This window comes from Daldinia vernicosa (assembly GCF_022497035.1).
Source record: "Daldinia vernicosa strain CBS 139.73 unplaced genomic scaffold F5Y00scaffold_37, whole genome shotgun sequence".
Taxonomy (NCBI): domain Eukaryota; kingdom Fungi; phylum Ascomycota; class Sordariomycetes; order Xylariales; family Hypoxylaceae; genus Daldinia; species Daldinia vernicosa.
In genome coordinates, this window is record NW_025953953.1 from 1 (window position 1) to 16475 (window position 16475).

Here is a 16475-nt window from a genome sequence, read left to right on the forward strand (position 1 = left end):
ATTAATTAAAATATAAATATAATTAAAAATTAATAAATAATTAAAATAATTATTTTTAAAATTATTAAATAATATATATTATAAAATAATATAAAATAATATAAAATAAAATATAAAATAATTAATATATAATTAAAAAAGCGGTTAAATATAAAGTTATATTTTTTAAAATTATTTATAAATAATGTTTTAATTTTTTTAAATTAAAATAAAAAGATTTATTTTAATGTACGTTAAATTATAATTCGTTAAAACGCGGGGGTTACGCCCGTTTAAGCCATAAAACGCATGGCCCGTGTGTTTGTATTTGTGGGTCACGGGCAAGCTTTTTAACGAATTGTGATATTTTAAAAAAGGGGTTGTACGGGTTGTGATTGGTTAAAAGGGTGGTGTGGTTAAAAAAGTACATCCCCCCTTTTAAAAAAAATATCAAACAATTGGTTTAAAGTCACTTAAGATAAAAAAAGATTATTAAAGACTTTAAAATTTTAGAAAATTATTAGTAAATTAAATTCGTTTTAAGCCTTGAATATAAACCTTATTACATAAATAAAACCATTTAAATACCGACACTTTCACCACTTTTATCATCGCTACCTTCACTACTGCCGTCATTATCAGTCTACTCAAACTATCTGCTATCCCCTTTCCCGTCACTAACACCAACATGATTGCCGCCGTGATAACTACCTTAGGTACGTATAGCCACACCTACAACCGCTTGAACAAGGCCATCGAGGACAACTCATTGATGATGATGGGGCAGCACACTTGGCACTGCGTCAACCACCAAGAAAGAGACGCTGAGTCCAGACGGAATACCAAACCAGGAGGACGGCCCATTCGGGCTGAGTCGATGTCTCGTGGGAGGGGAGGAGAACGACGGGAGTGGCTTCAACCGCATCCGCTTATGCCGAGGCGTCCCCGCAGAACGCCGACAGCCTCGAGGGATGCTTCGGCATTTAAGGATAAGGATGATACGGCTAGCAAACCTAGAGAGTAGAAGGATGCTGGTATTAGGTTGTAGCCGAAGCTGACAATGTTCAACGTTGACACGGAAAATGACCAAATATTATACAAGAGGATATAGCTGTTTTAGTGTCTAAATGACCAAGACTGGTCTTTTAAGATGAGATGAATTGCTTGGTTCCGCCCATGGGATAATCGAGAGATCCCATTCTTAGGTCGGACAAAGGCAAGGCGGTTGATTGAGACAGAAGGCAGATTAACTTAGTTTGACTTGCATATATTAGTCTAGTGAGAGAACTCCGTTCTCTCATGAACTTCAATTTAACAACTTCTTACTCATCTTGAAGCCTTACACCGGTGAAGCATGTTGCATAGTGCATACTAATTCAAACACATGATACGTGGGATGGGGGTCAAACGGTTGGGTTATCTGAGGACTGTATTGGTATAACTAGCGAGTTTGTATTCTAACTACCTGTAATTATAGTATACAATTAGCTCCGTATAATACTCAGTTGTGTCTAAAGGTCTAAGAGTATAGACAAGGCTGATACGAATAGACTTAGATAATGACCTAATATCGAGATGGCTATTACTGTAACTTATTTATATTTAAGGCTCGATTGTTATATAGCAGCGATATCACCTAGGTATGTTACCCAACTACAAAAGTATAGTAATAAATAATAACGACCGAATACAAACACAGCGCCCGGAGATATGTATACATTGGATATCTAGTAACTACAATAATGACTCTAACAACATTAATGTCCCGGCCATGATAGCAGTGTAAAACGTCTTGCTTGTTTCCTGCAACGCCAAACGCCGTCTCTAACCTAACCCGTCACAAGAACCAGGCGCTAGGTAGCTAGACCTCAACGTCCGTTTGATATATGACTCACGTTGCTCGCGTGTGCGATCAGAAACTTGCAACACGTAAGTGCAAACTTGCATGCCTTCGTCCAGTTCTCGTCAGTATTCATGCCCAGCTTGATACTGAAGTGGCCTATCCGGTCGTCGCCGATCTTGTCTCCTTCAATCTTGTAAGGGAGCGTTAGCGGGTTTGCCGCGTACTCGCGACTGCTGCTTTCTTTCGTTTGCTGATGGACGAAGACCCCAAGCTGTCTTACTAGCTCTAAGAATGCTACCATTCCTTGGTCGAACTTGCGGTTCCACAGCATTTGCAGCGGAAGATCGCCTGAGGAGAATAGCTCCAATACGGTCTTCTTAGGTCCTGGTGGGGGCCCACTTCGATGTCCTAACCGACTAGAAGATGGGGATGGATAATCGTAGCGAATAATCTTGGATGCTGATCCCATGGGTAAGGGCTCGTAACCCTCAAATTTGTACCCTAGCTTATCGGCAACGGTGACAACCAGTAGTAATGCTTGACCCCAAGCGGCGTTGATCTCGGGCCAGTCTACAGGTTTTGCCGATAGCCTGCCAAGCCTGAGCCCGTTGATCGTTGCGAAGTGACCATCGTGGTGTATTGAAAATGTATCATTATACACGTTTGCCCGCTGGAGTCTCGTGAGAAGTTGCGAGTCGTGATCGAACTTGGTATTTATGCTGTCCCTCTCGTTCTGGAACTCGGAGAGTTTCACTGCAAATGCATTGCGCTCTCTCCAGAACTGCTCCTCCTCGGCATCTAGTGCCTGTGATTCCTCCTCGAGAGCTGCGATTTCAAGGTCAAGTGCCGCCTTTTCTTTCTCCAGCGCCAATAGCTGCTTGAACGACTCTTGCTCTTGCTTGCGTGCTATTTCTACGGCCTTTTCTGATTCGGCGATATCCTCTTCGCTGGGCACCTCGGCTTGGACTTGCTTGAGGAAAGCTGCATAGGCATCTCGTTCCCGTGCTGTGGATTCCAGCTTCTTCTGGAGCCCGTCTACTAACATCTCCGTACATTCAACACAGACGGGATGGTCTATATCCGAACGCGCGGATAAAATCTCAAAAAGTTTATTAACGCGCTCGGCTTCGTGGGGTTGCGTAGGTTTCCTTCCGTCATTACGTTGGCCACTGGACATGGATATTCGGCGTTGCTGTCTCGGACTTTGGGGTTCTGCTGGAGGCGTGAGCCTTGGGGGTGCTACTTGAGACTCTGTAAGGAGGACGAAGGACATGGCGGAGCTATCGCGAGGTTGGCCATCGCCACGCAAGGTGCTGCCATTTCTTTTGAAGGTTGCCGGTCCGATATCCTTAGATACTCTATCATATAATGCTTTTCTCTCGGTATCATTCGGGTAGGTTAAGCGCGAAGAGGGCGATCGCTTCGGGTGCTGCTGGGAGGACGTAGCTGCGAAATGTTAGTTGCATGCGACCATTGCGACCATTCTTTGGGTTGGGGGTGGCTATCAGACCAACAAGTAGATCAAATGCAGCTGGGTTGAGGTCTGCTAACGATCCATCTAGCTTAAGGGGAGTGCGGCACTTTTGGCAATACATGGCGAACTTGGGATATCTGCCATTCCACTAATTCCATGCTGCTGCTATTGATTTTGAGGTATTGCAAAAAGAAGGTTTGGATGGCGGCCGTGAATTGAGACGTCGACTTATGCATGTGCTTGGTACGCAAGTACGTCATCAGCTGATCACTCAGGCACCTGTAGCGCTAACAATCAGGGTGGTTGCAGCTGAGAAACATCTAGGTACAATACGTGTAGTGTAGAGTATGTACTGAGTAATCGAGAAAGGTGGAGAAAACTGAGTCAGGTACTTTAGAAAAGTACTGGTCTATGTACCTAGCCGGTAACACCTAAGTGCGGATTGGAACCCATTCCATTGTCCGATAAGATCCAAGATACAAGATACAAGACGTGGACGCGCTTATCCACATTCATAGACGCGTTCATCATCAAAGCAGTTGCACATATCGAATTATGAACCTTTTCATTCTACTTTTTGTCTTAGGTTCTTTTTAGAGAACGCATAAAACGGATTAAATTATAGCCGTCGAAGTCATCTCGATACGTGCTGACTATTAATTAAGTCATGGCAGAGTAACCGGGATCATGGAACCGCCTTCAAAGAGACCGAAACTTGGGCAAGCCCCTTATGATGATGATGACGATGATGAAGCAAATCTAGATGAGCTCTCTATGAGCCCCACCCAGTTTGATGCCAGACAAGATCCTCTTTACGAGCTTGATAAGGGAAGGGCCAAGGCTGCGACGAGACTGAAGTCGGCCTTTGAACGCATCTTTGAAAAGTATGGGAGGGATTTCACTGGCGTCGGTGATGAGATTGACCTTGAGACTGGGGAGGTAATTGTCAACAATGGGCATCTTCTATCCTTAGAAGATGAGAAAGATCGGGCTAGGGAGGGTTCCGTCTTAAGTAATGAAGAAGAAGGAATTATGAAAGAGAAGGATAACCGACCGGTAGAAGACTCTGGCTCTAAATCTTCGTTACCGACTAAACCATCAATGCATAGTCCTTCTCCAGGACTACATCCTGGGCTGAATCAACCTATCATGCCGGGAGAGTTCAACCATCAGCTATATCCCGGGATGCAATTACATCCATTCGGTCCCCCTGATCCCTTCATGTTCGGACCTCCAATGTTCGCAAGTACCTCTGTTGATCCGCTCTGGCAGTCTCCAGAACTTCCACAGCCTCTCTATCAGGATAGGTTTGGCTTTATTGGCCAACCCGTGGGGTATCACAACCAACTTGGATATGGACCGTCAATAGCGCCAGGGGGTTACAACGGTGGTTTCCTCGGTCCTCCTTTTCACCATCAGCTACCGAAGAAGGTTTCCCATGCAAAGACAACGGGGCGTAAAATTTTACCTCATCCGACGCTGGCTACTAATGATTCCGACGAGGATGATATCCTTTTGGGGGGTAATACACAAGAAATTGCTAAAATTGCAACTACGGAAAAGAATAAGTCCTCCCCATTGGCTTCGGTAACTAAGAAGCCAAAGCAAACGGGCCGGAAGGATACGAAAGTAGATTCCGAGACTGTGACTGAACAAGCTTCTCATACCCTTCAGAAATCACAGCGCAGGCGACCAAAAAAGGTAGCCGTGCCCGTAGAACAACCATGTTCTAATACCAAAGTGATATCACCACCACCGTCGTCAGAAAAAGAGCCCACGGTAGTGGAGCAGAAAACTGAAAAGCTAGCCCAAATTGAGGTCTTAATTAGGGCAATGCGTCCTTCCGATGTTCATGGGAAATCTTCGCGGAGTCGTAAGCAGATAGACTCCTATGGCCAAATGTCCAAGACCAAGAGTCGGCAAGGGTCGGAGACAGTCGATCTATCAAATTCCCTCCAAGATGTGGCCTTAGAAACTTCCGATCCTTCTCCAAGAGTAGACGAACCTAAGGAACATGCAGAGTCTGACACCCCTCAGCGTGGGGAGGTCATGCAGCCTACAATAAACGAAGACCTCAAAGAAGTCATTGATAGGCTAGCTGATATAACTGCTCCGGATGAAGAAAGTCATGAAGACGAACTGCTGGTGGGCCACGAAGATACAAGCAATAATGAGAATGTTGAGATTGAGGTAGCCGATCTCCCTTCCAATCTTGATAACTCGGGGGAGGCAGAACCCTTGTCTTCGAATAATGAGATGGACACGATAGTGATGGAAATACCGACAGATAGCAAAACACCCCCGCTTAGCGAGCCTACATCGCCTGGTAGCTATTCTAATAAGGAACAAGTACTCGATAACCCACAGAATTTGGATCTGAATGCCAACTCCGATGATCGAGAAGCAAACGCGGAGAGCAGTGCTATAGGGAATACGAACTGCGCAGTTGAAACTATATCCTATGATCTTATGAGCGATGAAATCCAAGATACCCCTATAAAAGCCCAGGAAGTCAATCTTGCACAAGATAGTCCCCGTGAAGCAACCCCGAGTCTACCTGCAGCGACAGAACCAGAGGAGAGTGCTACTCGATTGCCCGATCCAATACAAGAAGCTATCCAACCTCTTAGCTCTCCCACTTCAGAGCTAGAGCTACCCCTCGATCATGCTATAATCCAGCCAGATTCTACGGAACAAGACCCAGACCAGCCGTATTCCCACAGAGAGGAAGAAGTCATACCTTTGCCCACACCAGAACCAGAACCAGCTATATCACCTCCACGACAAGTCAGCCCACCTACCGAAACGTCCGAATTGGTTTTGCGACCATTACCGTCCCAAAGTGAACAAAGCAAGGAGGTCGATCCAACGGATGTTTTGATGAACCTACCGAAGAACCCATCCTCTTCATCTACACAACAACCCGCCTCCAAAACCACAACCCCTAGCACGCCAAAGAAACGCAGCAAAGCATCACCGGCCCTCGCAAAGACAAGCAGCAGCAGCCATCGCACCCCATCCACCCGTAGTAGAAACCGGGCCCTAACATCCCTCATCCCCGACGACCCAGACCAAGACGACGACGAACTAAGCGTCCTCTCATCAAGCGTCACAACAAGCCCATTCATCACCCGACCCGACCGCAACATCATCATCACCACCACAACCCCCCACCACCACCCCCGCGACTCCTCCTCCACACCCCGTAAATCCAACCACCACCATCGTCACGGCTTCCTCACGAGCTCCAGCACACATCATACCCCCCACCACCGCACCAACAGTAAGCGCGCCGCGCCCCCCGCCACCGACTCCCGCGCGTTCCGCGGCACCAAGCGCAGGTTCATGGCCAGCAGCCCCGTGGCGGCGCAGAGCTCGCCGCTAGCGCGCACGGTGGTGAACGCCGATGATAGCATCAGCATCAGCGTTCTCGCTTCTACGCCGTCATCGCGGCGGGTACGGATAGGCGGCCGTGGTGGCGGTGGTGGCCCGAGCGTAATGCTAGAGAGCAGCAGCAGTCCCGTGCGCACGCCGGGCGGCTCGGCGCGCAGGTGTGGCGAGGATGGGTTCGTGTGCGATCGGGATTTCTGCTTTACGTGCTGTAAGTAGATAACTTAGATGGGATGGCATGCATGCATGCATGTGGCATATCCATTAGTTTAAGGGATGGGACGGTATGTATGGGGAGGTGGATATACGTGGCTTGAGCCCAAAGACGGGTTACCTATAGATAGATGAGGATGAAGTGCATATAGCTGGCTGATATAACTAGCAGCCTCGATTAGAATTAGAGTATATAGTAATTAATAACATACCGTATAGTATGTATATATTTAGTACCTCGGCATGGTATAAAGCAGTCTTTATTAAGTGTCTAGAGTACATAACATAACCTACATACCATTTCCCTAGTTACTTGGCTTTTTATACAACTATGACTTATACCTACCTACCTAGGGACTGAATGTGATACGGTTTACGTACGTACGTATATATGCACTACCTAATATTCTACGACTAGTTAGGCCTATTTGTATTACTTACTAGTTTATAAGTCTCAAATTACAGGTGACTGACTGATGTCCTCAGATATTCAAGATATATTAGGTATAGTATCACACATCCCCACGAATTCAGCCAAGACCCATCATCAAACTCGTCTGTTTGCCTGTTCGTGTAAGCTACTTTGCTAATCTTCCTATACTAGCATACTATACTAGCCTAACCTTATAGTAGTAGCAGTATCAGTAATCTTGCCATACCCGATAGCACGAATAAAAATGAAAAGAAGGAAAATTTCAACATCCTTTATGCCGAGGTCTCCTAAGTCGGAAAACAAGCAACCCGTCTCAACACCTCCCTTAACAAAAAAAATCCCGGGAACGCCAAAAGTCCGGCTGGTTAAGTCACTCAATTCACGTTCAATCCACTGCATCCCCAGAACCACAGACATCGAAATAACCTCGTAGTGTACTAAGTAGGAACGAACAGAGTTTACGGGGTCGTAGCAAAATAAAACATGGCATTCATTGCATGCTTTCTTATCGGTATGCCACGTCGTGGTCTTGCCGCCGCGAAGAGTAACCATCGGTCAGACGCATCGCACGGGCCTATTAGTAGAACTACCTAGAACTAAACTTCCATCCAGTTTCAGTGGCGTGTAGCCTGACATGCAGAAATATGCAATGCCATAAGCACGAGATACGAGCGCACATACTCATAGTGGAGGCTGGAGACTAATCGAACGACGAGCGGGGATATGCCCGGGTATCTTAAGAATTCGTAGAGGAAGAGCTGAAAAGAAGTACGGGGTCGGTTGGGTAGGCTGGATCCTTAAGACTCGGAGCTAACCGTTGCGCCACCAAGATACTCCTTGAGGGTAGCTTCGTCCCGGATGGGAGCAAAATATGGATGCGCCATAGCTTCCTTTGCGGTAAGACGTTCCTAAATGCCCATTAGAACGTATCAGAAATTGATCGAGTGGGGGTACAAACATTATGGTCGTATCGCAGAAGCTTGTCCAGGAAATCGATGGCCTCGTTGCTCACGAATCGTTGGTTCTCAGTATTGACGAAACTGTGCCAGGGCTTCTTTGTAAAATGACCGAGGATGTCATCGTACTGAGGGTCTAGCTCTATCTCATACTTATCCAAATAGTCAAAGAGATCATCAGTACCGAGTACCTTCGCAATCTTAACGAGTTGGTCTGAGTTGCTGTTCCCATGGAAAAAAGGTTCTTTTCTAAAGATCATGGAGGCAAACATAGCACCCAGACTCCACATGTCCAGACTGTAGTCGTACTCTTGGAAATCGACTAGTAGTTCGGGCCCCTTAAAATAGCGAGAGGCAACCTAAGGATAATGTTAGCATGTACGAATTTCATATCCACCCCGCCGGTTTAAAAAATCGATGGCATAAGCACATAGGCGTACGAGTAGACAACCTATCGCTTCTCGAAAGGCGAGGAGGTGCAGGAGCTACTTGATGAACTTACGCGCACGTTGTATTCGGTTCCTGGATGGTAAAACTCGGCTAGACCCCAGTCGATGAGACGTAACTAGCGAATTCGTGAGCAACAACGGCCGTGGCAAGGTTGTAGGTTACATACCTTTCTGTTCTCATGATCGATCATAACGTTATGAGGTTTTACATCTCGATGCATAATACCCTTGCTGTGGCAGTAGTCGAGAGCCTTGAGTAGCTCGTAGATGTAGTAACGCACATCGATGTCGTTGAACTTCGGGTAGAGGCTTCGAAAGTCCGTGTTATTCACATATTCGAAGATGAGAGACGGAGTCTTGCTCTATACGGCGGTAAATAGAGTTAGCTCCTAATATGATATAACAGCGCCTGACCATAGCATCGGAAAAATTGTGGCTGCATACTTGATTGTCTCTGACGACGTCCAGGAGAGCAACGATATTGGGACCGCCCGAAAGGTTCTGGAGAATTTTAATCTCTCTCTTGATCTTCTTCTTCTTAACGGGCTTCAGGACTTTGATGACGCATTTCTGATAGTTAATCACGTTGATACCCTCAAAGACCTCGGAATATTTTCCACGGCCTGATCACGGTGAGAAATTAGTCGGCTATTGGTATTGGGAAGGATACGGGACGCGACGCGACGTACCAATTTTGCGAACGACCTCGTAGTTTTCTAGGATTCCCCAGCCTAGTAGTACCAAAAATGTTAGTTTTTACTGTTTGCTAGCAGATATTGATTGATACGAAGCCGCGAGCCTTGGGAAGATTTGGAACAGATGTAACGAGGATATTGCATTGGACGAGATGGGAACGTGATGCAAACATGGCTCTCAGTTGCTCGATGCCGAACTGAACTCACTGATGTTAACACTATCATAGTCCCAATAGCTTCTGGGCATATTCTGATTGACGTCGGCGTAGACCCGCGCCATGATGGGCAACGTAGGTATCCTTTCGGGATACGAACAGCGTCAAGGAGAATAATAGCAGCGGGTAGAAAAGAGTCGGGATTGAGAGGTCGTCGCTTGACCTCGAAATGCCGGCCGGAGCGGAACGTGGCACGCGATGGCGCGGTTATAGAGGATGTTCCCGAATTCGTCTTGGTGCTGGGTGGTGGGATGGGAGATTTGAAAGTGGGATGTCGATAACAAGGTTCTGGAAAGGCTGGAGGCGCCCGAGTGGAGTCTCTACCCCAGCCGAACTGGTAGCCGATTGGATGAGAACAGTATTTATGTGCTACCTAAAGTTGAATCCACACGGTGCCTACTACCTGTACTACATGTACTAAGAGAGGTCCAGAGAGGTCCATGTACGATGTACACTAGAAAGGTGAAGTCTAATCTAGGCGCAACTTCCCTAACCTAATCATTTTTCTCATTTTACAAATAGAAGGACCGAACAATGGGTGCTTGTATGATTTTATTATAGCTCGTTGTCTGCCTAACCTAAGGTAGGTGCATAGGTACCTACTCATGTATTCTGCAACACAGCACCTAAAACAGCTCATGCCGACGAGAGCATATGTATAAGCTCTTTGTGCTGGCATGCTAAACTTTGTATACCTATGTAGGCACTTGCGCACCTAATTATCAATAAATGCACCCTTCCTTATTCCGTCATGTAAGGGAATGTTGGACCCAATGCGTAACTAAATAATATGTTCAGTCGAAGAGTAGCAAATGGCCACCTCCAGAACCAGATAAATTACATTCTAGTGGTAATACCACCAGAACATATCCGAGACACCCCGTAAGTAGACTGACTATAGGTGCATATGTGGTTACAAAGTCTTTAATACAAACCCATTTGTTTGTAATTGCGAAGTCTTCCCACTGTTCACCTAAAACTTGCAGTACAAGTAGTCAGCAACAATGCTTGTTGTAGTAGAAAAGGGATAATGCATAAAAGGGATGGTATAACGCATTCAGAGAGAAGATTAATTATTCGACATGCATCCGTTTAGGTAATCCAACCATCCGTCAGCCAGAAGCCAACTTCAGGTGGTCCCGGACTTTCAGACTAAGGATGACGATACAAAGGTTCTCATCACGGAAACGACTTAAACAAAGGGGAATTGGGGATGTAGCACTAACCTGGCCAGGTATCACTCAACCACGGATCAATCGCGTATCAAGTAGTTATTTCGGTACTAGAATACCACAGAGAAATATGGAAAATTCTTTTCTTTCCGCCAGTCTTCAGTCGTCGTATGAGATTCTTCGTCTCTGTGCCGCGGGAGTGGCAGCCGTGTCTTGGGCTGTTTCATCATCGTAGTACAGACTGTCCATACCAGTCTCGACTACGTCCCATGTTCTCTTCCGTAAATCGGGCTTCTTCTCGGGATGGAACTTGCGCTGCTCATGCTTCTTTCGTCTCGCGCGTTGCCTTTTCTCTCGCTTGACTTCAGCTTCGGTAGGCTTAGGCATCTCTTCTTCGATTTCTCCATCCTCGCTACCATCCTGCCCGTCTTCTTCCTTCCCTTTGTATTTCTCATGGCTCTCATCTGGTATTGGGGGTAACGATAGTGCTATCGAATCAGGATTAGGTCTACTGGTAGATGCGGAATCGTCTTCCTCGGCCGCTTGCGACGGTGCGGTAGACGTCTCCCCGAGCTTAGCGGCTCTAGTCTTAGCACGGCGAAGGGCTTCAATTTCAGAATGTCGAAATATAGCGATTTGCTCATCCGTAAGCGTGCGTTTAACACCATCTGGATAATAGCCTAAGCCGTCATCCTCTTCTTCGTAATATTCTTCATATTCCTCATAGTACTGATTTTCATCTTGCTCATCTTGCGCATTTTCCGGCTGGAAGAATTGGGCACTGAAGAGTTTGGTAGCTGCAAGAGAGAAGTGCGCGTCGTGAAAAGAGCTTATCTCTTCCTGCCTAAGAAGTCAGCATTAGCTAACTGAAGAAAAGAATCAGCAACGGAAAAGCGTACCTGCGAAACTTCTGGCACTTGGAATAAGTTGCCTGTGCCTCGTAGAGAAGTAGACATTGTCACATAAACCAATCGCTACTAGCGGCTGGATAGGCGATGTAGGTTGTGAAAGAAAGGTTAAATAGGTGTAAATGAATTTCGAGGCAAAGGGAAGTATTGATGGAGCTTTGGTAGCAACTGAACCAACTGACCAACTGAACGTTATCGATAACCGGCTTGGGTTATGGCCAAACCGCGTCGCGTTCGACCCACCTACGAGTATGTATGTACCTATGTAGGTACTTAGGTACGTACGTTATGTATTCATTACCTGAAAATGAGACCAAGTGTCGAGAGAAGACATCAACGTAAAGTATAGATCATGAGGCTAGATACGGTAGCAAATTGTATGTACGCAGCTAAGTACAACTCCATATCGTAATTAAGTCATAAGCATCGTAAAAGTCGTCAAGTCGTAAACCTCACCTATATTCATCGAATGCACACTGATATCATGCACCGCCATATAAACATATAATACGGAATATGTGAGCTCAGGTTGATCTCAGAAGCGCTAGAGCACTCTGGAAGGCCTTCACTACTTCAGATACTACTTAAATCAGCCTCGGAGATATAAAAATCAGGGGCACTAATACTCACGATGTTGCTTCTTTTGTAAGAGTGCCTGCTCGGAGAGGCGCACATGTCTCTCGCGAGTTTGTAGTCTGCCAACTTTTAATAACTACCATTTTTGTGCAGAAATACACGACAGGGGATGACAAACCTCTTGACCGCTCTCTCATTATCATGGGCGGACGAAGCTGACGCCCAGACGTTGAAGTACTAGTAGATTTTAGCGTTAGCCATAATTTGGTGAGTCGCTAATCGAGTCGCTAATGGCTATATAGTATAAGATCTCTCGGCTTACCTTGACAAGAGTATCAAACTCTTCCAAGAGCTGTTTCTCTTGCTCGTCGGCCTCTTGTAGAGCTTTCTCATAGCGATCCTCGAAGTCTTCCCAATCAAATGCAACAAGATGACCGGGACTCTGCATTTCAGACCTATTACTCCGCCGCTTCTGTGGCTCGGGAGTTCGTGTCTGACGTTGACGGTCCAACTGTCTAGCCATAAGCGACATGTCTTGGCCCTGATCGACCTTGGGGCCCTGAGCCCGTGAAGGCGATCTCGGCTGCGGTTGTGATTGTAGCTTTACCGTCACATCCTCCTCAGGATCAACAAACTCGGTTTGGTCACCCAGATGAGTTGGTAACTCTACCATCATTGATTGATCACCTGGCATTTCATCCTGAGCAAGTGATTGCTTCACTGGCGATGACGATCTAGGTGTGGTAGACATGATGCCAGCCGTAACTTTAATGACTCTGAGTCTCTGACAGCTGTTTTTTGTCGACTTCTCGTTGACAAACGGAACAGCAAGCGTCCAGTGTCCAGAATAATCTGATATTGTAGAGAAGAGACGACTCGTGACTCACGAGTAGAATTAGAATTAGAATGAATGGAAGGGCAGCTGAGAGCCTGAGGCTGAATAAATTAATCACCTGATTGTTTTAACTCCGACTTTAGACTCGTATATAAACAGACCAAGGCACAGAACAATAAATTAAGGAACAGCTTGGAACAGCTTCTTACATGTTACATACCTGAAAGACAACGAGAGAGACGCGTCGCTGCCCAAAAATCAAGTTTAAATTGAACGAGACTCGACAGACTTGGCAGGCAAGCGCAATAAGGTTGATAGGCTACTGATAAGAGTCCGATAAGGTAAGTACAACTGCCCCTGCATGTAACAGGTACATAATACCTCTTTTACATGCATACCTAATCCATACCCCTGCACCTCTCAACGTCACAAGGAGCATTGAACCCATCTTCCAACTTTCCATTCACATCCTCTCATCAATGTTTATTCCATATCGCTTTTTTTCCGTCGATATCTATATAGCCTTCTGGCAAGTCGATATGCAGATTGCTTACCTCGCAAATGTAATAGGAGTTCTTCAATCGACCGCTTGCTATCCGTAGAAGCGCGTCTCTTAATCCCCCCGTCCCCCCCCAGACAGACATCCCGCACCATTGAATCTTCGTCAGTTCCCACCGCAAGTCCCGCCACCACCATGAATTGCGACATTTGTCAACGGATGCACCACCCGTCGAGGTTACCCTTCTTCTGCGCGGTAGATGCGAGGAACGAACTATACGACAGACGAATAGCCAACGCTCGGATTCTCATCGAAGCCGAGGAGCTCGAGTCTCGAGTCACCAAGCGATTGTCAGACAGCGACGCGAGCTCCGAAACCCCCGCAAACGATCGCTTCACTCGAGTCTACGTAGAGAACTGCATCTCGGAGGAACGTAAGGCCAAAGAGAGGACGGAGCAGATCATAGCGACGGCAGAGAAGCTCCGCGAAGAGGTCGACGCTGCGAAGAAAGAGATACAGGAGCGCAAGGCTAGCATCGCCCGTAAGAAGTCGGATCTTGCCGCCGCGGCCCAGGGTGTTTCGGTGCGGCGAAACCGGGAGCTTGAGGAGACTAAAAAGGCCGCCAAGATGGCCAAGTATACTTGGGACCGAGAGTACGACGCCATGACTCAGTACCGCGCCGCGCTGTGCATGGAAGTAGCCAAATTATATAGACTACAACGTGTCCGTCGCGGGAATCCCGTCCGGTTCGAGTATAAGATTGGCGGCATCGACATCGTCGACCTACACAATTTGAACAGTAAGTATCTCGTATCTCATCTAAACGTAACTCGTAGTCGTTCAACCTAGTCTAATATTAAACCTAGGCGCGCAACCTGAACTTATTTCCGCTTCTCTCGCGCATATCACCCACTTATTATGGCTTACCTCTCACTACCTGTCCATTCGTCTTCCGGCAGAATTTACACTACCGCACAATGACTACCCCAAACCAACCATCTTTTCCTTGACGTCTTCTTACCACCACGGCGACGTCGCATTTCCCGGTACTTCTCTCCTACCCCCCGACCCACGTGACCGTCAATTTGCCCATGTCCCGCACCCTCGGCCCCTTTTTCTCGAGAAGCCCCTGTCGGTCCTTAGCAAGGAGGACCCGTCGGCGTACAATTCCTTCCTCGAAGCAGTTTGTCTGCTAGCCTACGACATCGTCTGGCTCTGCCGGACACAAGGCGTGCCCATGAGTGATAACAGCAATAGTCTCGAAGACTTCGCCTGTCTGGGACGCAACTTATATAATCTCCTGATCAACTCCTCCTTGCAACGCAACCCCCAGCAGATAGCAGAGGCGCCTGCCCAGACCAACGGCAACAACCCGGCTGAGCTAGGTAGAACAGCACCTCGCATGGGGCTATATTCGCACGGCACGGCCCACACCTTTCTCGGCAGCGCGGCGGGCAATGATCTTACGCGCAGCTTCCGGATGCCCACCGTGATTAAGATGGTCGACAAGCTGAAGGCCAAGCTAGTGCGCGAGAACCCGGTCCCAGAGTGGGAGTTGCTAGAAGACGACGCCTGGACACCAGACGACGCGCTTGACGATGGTGTGCTGGTTGGTGGGACACCAAACAAAGGGCAACCCGGTGTCCCAGGCCACCGCTTCGGCATCGAGAGTTACATGAGCGTCAATACTGTTAAGAGCGGTAGTAGCGGCGATCATAACTCGAGAGTGCCTAACAGGGCCGTTGCAGGGAGGGAGCGCGAGAGAGAGAAGGGTACCAGCGGCTGGACGAAGATAAAGCCTCGGTAGATCGCTGAGCCATAAACTAGAGTAGAGTCTAGATAGAGTAAGTGTCTTGAATAGAACCTACCTGTCTACAAGTATTACACTGTTTGTGCCCTTTGAATTGTTGTGGACATTGCTTTACGTGAAGATGGAGGTGATTGTAGCAGAATGTATTACGGGATGTGTAGCGATATGTAACCAATTCATGAATCTCTATTAAACCCGCTGCCACCGAGCTTGGTTCTATGCTTGCATACTAGGTACATGTAAAAAGTACAGATATATATCATTATCTCGAACCAAACCACCCTTGAAGTCAGTCATGAATATCACCACGAGCGCGCGTAGCGGACTGCAGAAGTCCACTTGAGCCTAGGCAAACCCAATTAGTCAATCAAGAAGGTAAATAGAAGGTGGTAAGAATAGGTATTAAGGGTAAACTTATCTTCTCTCTCTTCTGCTCATCATAAAGAGCCCTAATCATCCCACCCCCAAGATCTAAATGTCAGTAGTACCTAGGTAACCAATCCAAGTAAATATCCCAAAGCCAGAATCCAGCTTGGAAACATGGCAAACCCGTGACCATAACCCCACAGTTCCATAGACCCCTAAGTCTAGCTACCTAACTTACCACTACTTAGCCAAAGGGCATCAGAGTATTAAAATGTAGCCACCCGCCTGTGCGAGACGCGGAATAGTAGAGGCCGAAGCCCCCTCCGCGCTCGCGACAATAGGTAGTGGGCCTGCTAAAGCATTGATCTGGGCGTCGCTGTTTATGCTCGCATGGTGCGGGAGAACAAGTCTCCCTTCATTTGAGCATGAACAATAACGGCTTCGCCGTGAAATAATAGGTCCTAGAACCCGGCGCTGCTGTTAGTTAGTATCCTGTTAGTATCCTTGTGTCGGTTGTTGTTGTTGTTGTTGTTGTCGTCCTGCTGCTGTTAGTATTCTTGTCCTTGATCTTCTTCAGCTTCCTCGGTGCTGGTCCTCGGGCTCGTCTCGGTGTCGATCTTAATCCTTAGTTCTTATTCTTATTCCTCGAGTTGTCGTGTGTC

General features: G+C 47.0%; 7 protein-coding genes across 7 annotated transcripts; 3 read left to right on the forward strand and 4 right to left on the reverse strand.

Moving 5' to 3' along the window:
* Positions 1-524: 524 nt before the first annotated feature.
* F5Y00DRAFT_124330 (uncharacterized protein) lies at positions 525-1064 on the forward strand. The gene has a single exon (XM_048004104.1). The coding sequence runs from the start codon at positions 668-670 to the stop codon at positions 1001-1003; it is 336 nt and encodes a 111-aa protein (XP_047862971.1). The 5' UTR covers positions 525-667; the 3' UTR covers positions 1004-1064.
* Positions 1065-1587: 523 nt separating this feature from the next.
* F5Y00DRAFT_242139 (APG6-domain-containing protein) lies at positions 1588-3625 on the reverse strand. The gene is made up of 2 exons (XM_048008467.1): positions 3333-3625; positions 1588-3268 (listed from the first exon to the last, which is right to left on the reverse strand). The coding sequence occupies exons 1-2, from the start codon at positions 3415-3417 to the stop codon at positions 1848-1850; spliced, it is 1506 nt and encodes a 501-aa protein (XP_047862972.1). The 5' UTR covers positions 3418-3625; the 3' UTR covers positions 1588-1847.
* Positions 3626-3827: 202 nt separating this feature from the next.
* F5Y00DRAFT_271366 (uncharacterized protein) lies at positions 3828-7054 on the forward strand. Its single transcript, XM_048012785.1, has one exon. It carries the CDS (start codon positions 3984-3986, stop codon positions 6903-6905), a length of 2922 nt encoding a protein of 973 aa, XP_047862973.1. The 5' UTR covers positions 3828-3983; the 3' UTR covers positions 6906-7054.
* A 1075-nt stretch (positions 7055-8129) lies between these two features.
* F5Y00DRAFT_263856 (Pkinase-domain-containing protein) lies at positions 8130-9712 on the reverse strand (the record flags this gene model as incomplete). The annotated part of the gene is made up of 7 exons (XM_048011565.1): positions 8130-8240; positions 8291-8647; positions 8791-8853; positions 8905-9099; positions 9182-9360; positions 9427-9468; positions 9640-9712. 7 exons carry the CDS (start codon positions 9710-9712, stop codon positions 8130-8132), a joined length of 1020 nt encoding a protein of 339 aa, XP_047862974.1.
* Positions 9713-10521: 809 nt separating this feature from the next.
* Positions 10522-11850, reverse strand: F5Y00DRAFT_124426 (uncharacterized protein). The gene is made up of 3 exons (XM_048004105.1): positions 11719-11850; positions 10874-11659; positions 10522-10612 (listed from the first exon to the last, which is right to left on the reverse strand). The coding sequence occupies exons 1-2, from the start codon at positions 11773-11775 to the stop codon at positions 10979-10981; spliced, it is 738 nt and encodes a 245-aa protein (XP_047862975.1). The 5' UTR covers positions 11776-11850; the 3' UTR covers positions 10522-10612; positions 10874-10978.
* Positions 11851-12041: 191 nt separating this feature from the next.
* F5Y00DRAFT_242147 (uncharacterized protein) lies at positions 12042-13437 on the reverse strand. Its single transcript, XM_048008468.1, has 4 exons — positions 12626-13437; positions 12482-12540; positions 12358-12422; positions 12042-12307 (listed from the first exon to the last, which is right to left on the reverse strand). The coding sequence occupies exons 1-4, from the start codon at positions 13052-13054 to the stop codon at positions 12252-12254; spliced, it is 609 nt and encodes a 202-aa protein (XP_047862976.1). The 5' UTR covers positions 13055-13437; the 3' UTR covers positions 12042-12251.
* Positions 13438-15515, forward strand: F5Y00DRAFT_242149 (UV radiation resistance protein and autophagy-related subunit 14-domain-containing protein). The gene is made up of 3 exons (XM_048008469.1): positions 13438-13479; positions 13709-14436; positions 14504-15515. Exons 2-3 carry the CDS (start codon positions 13833-13835, stop codon positions 15442-15444), a joined length of 1545 nt encoding a protein of 514 aa, XP_047862977.1. The 5' UTR covers positions 13438-13479; positions 13709-13832; the 3' UTR covers positions 15445-15515.
* The last annotated feature ends 960 nt before the right edge of the window (positions 15516-16475 follow it).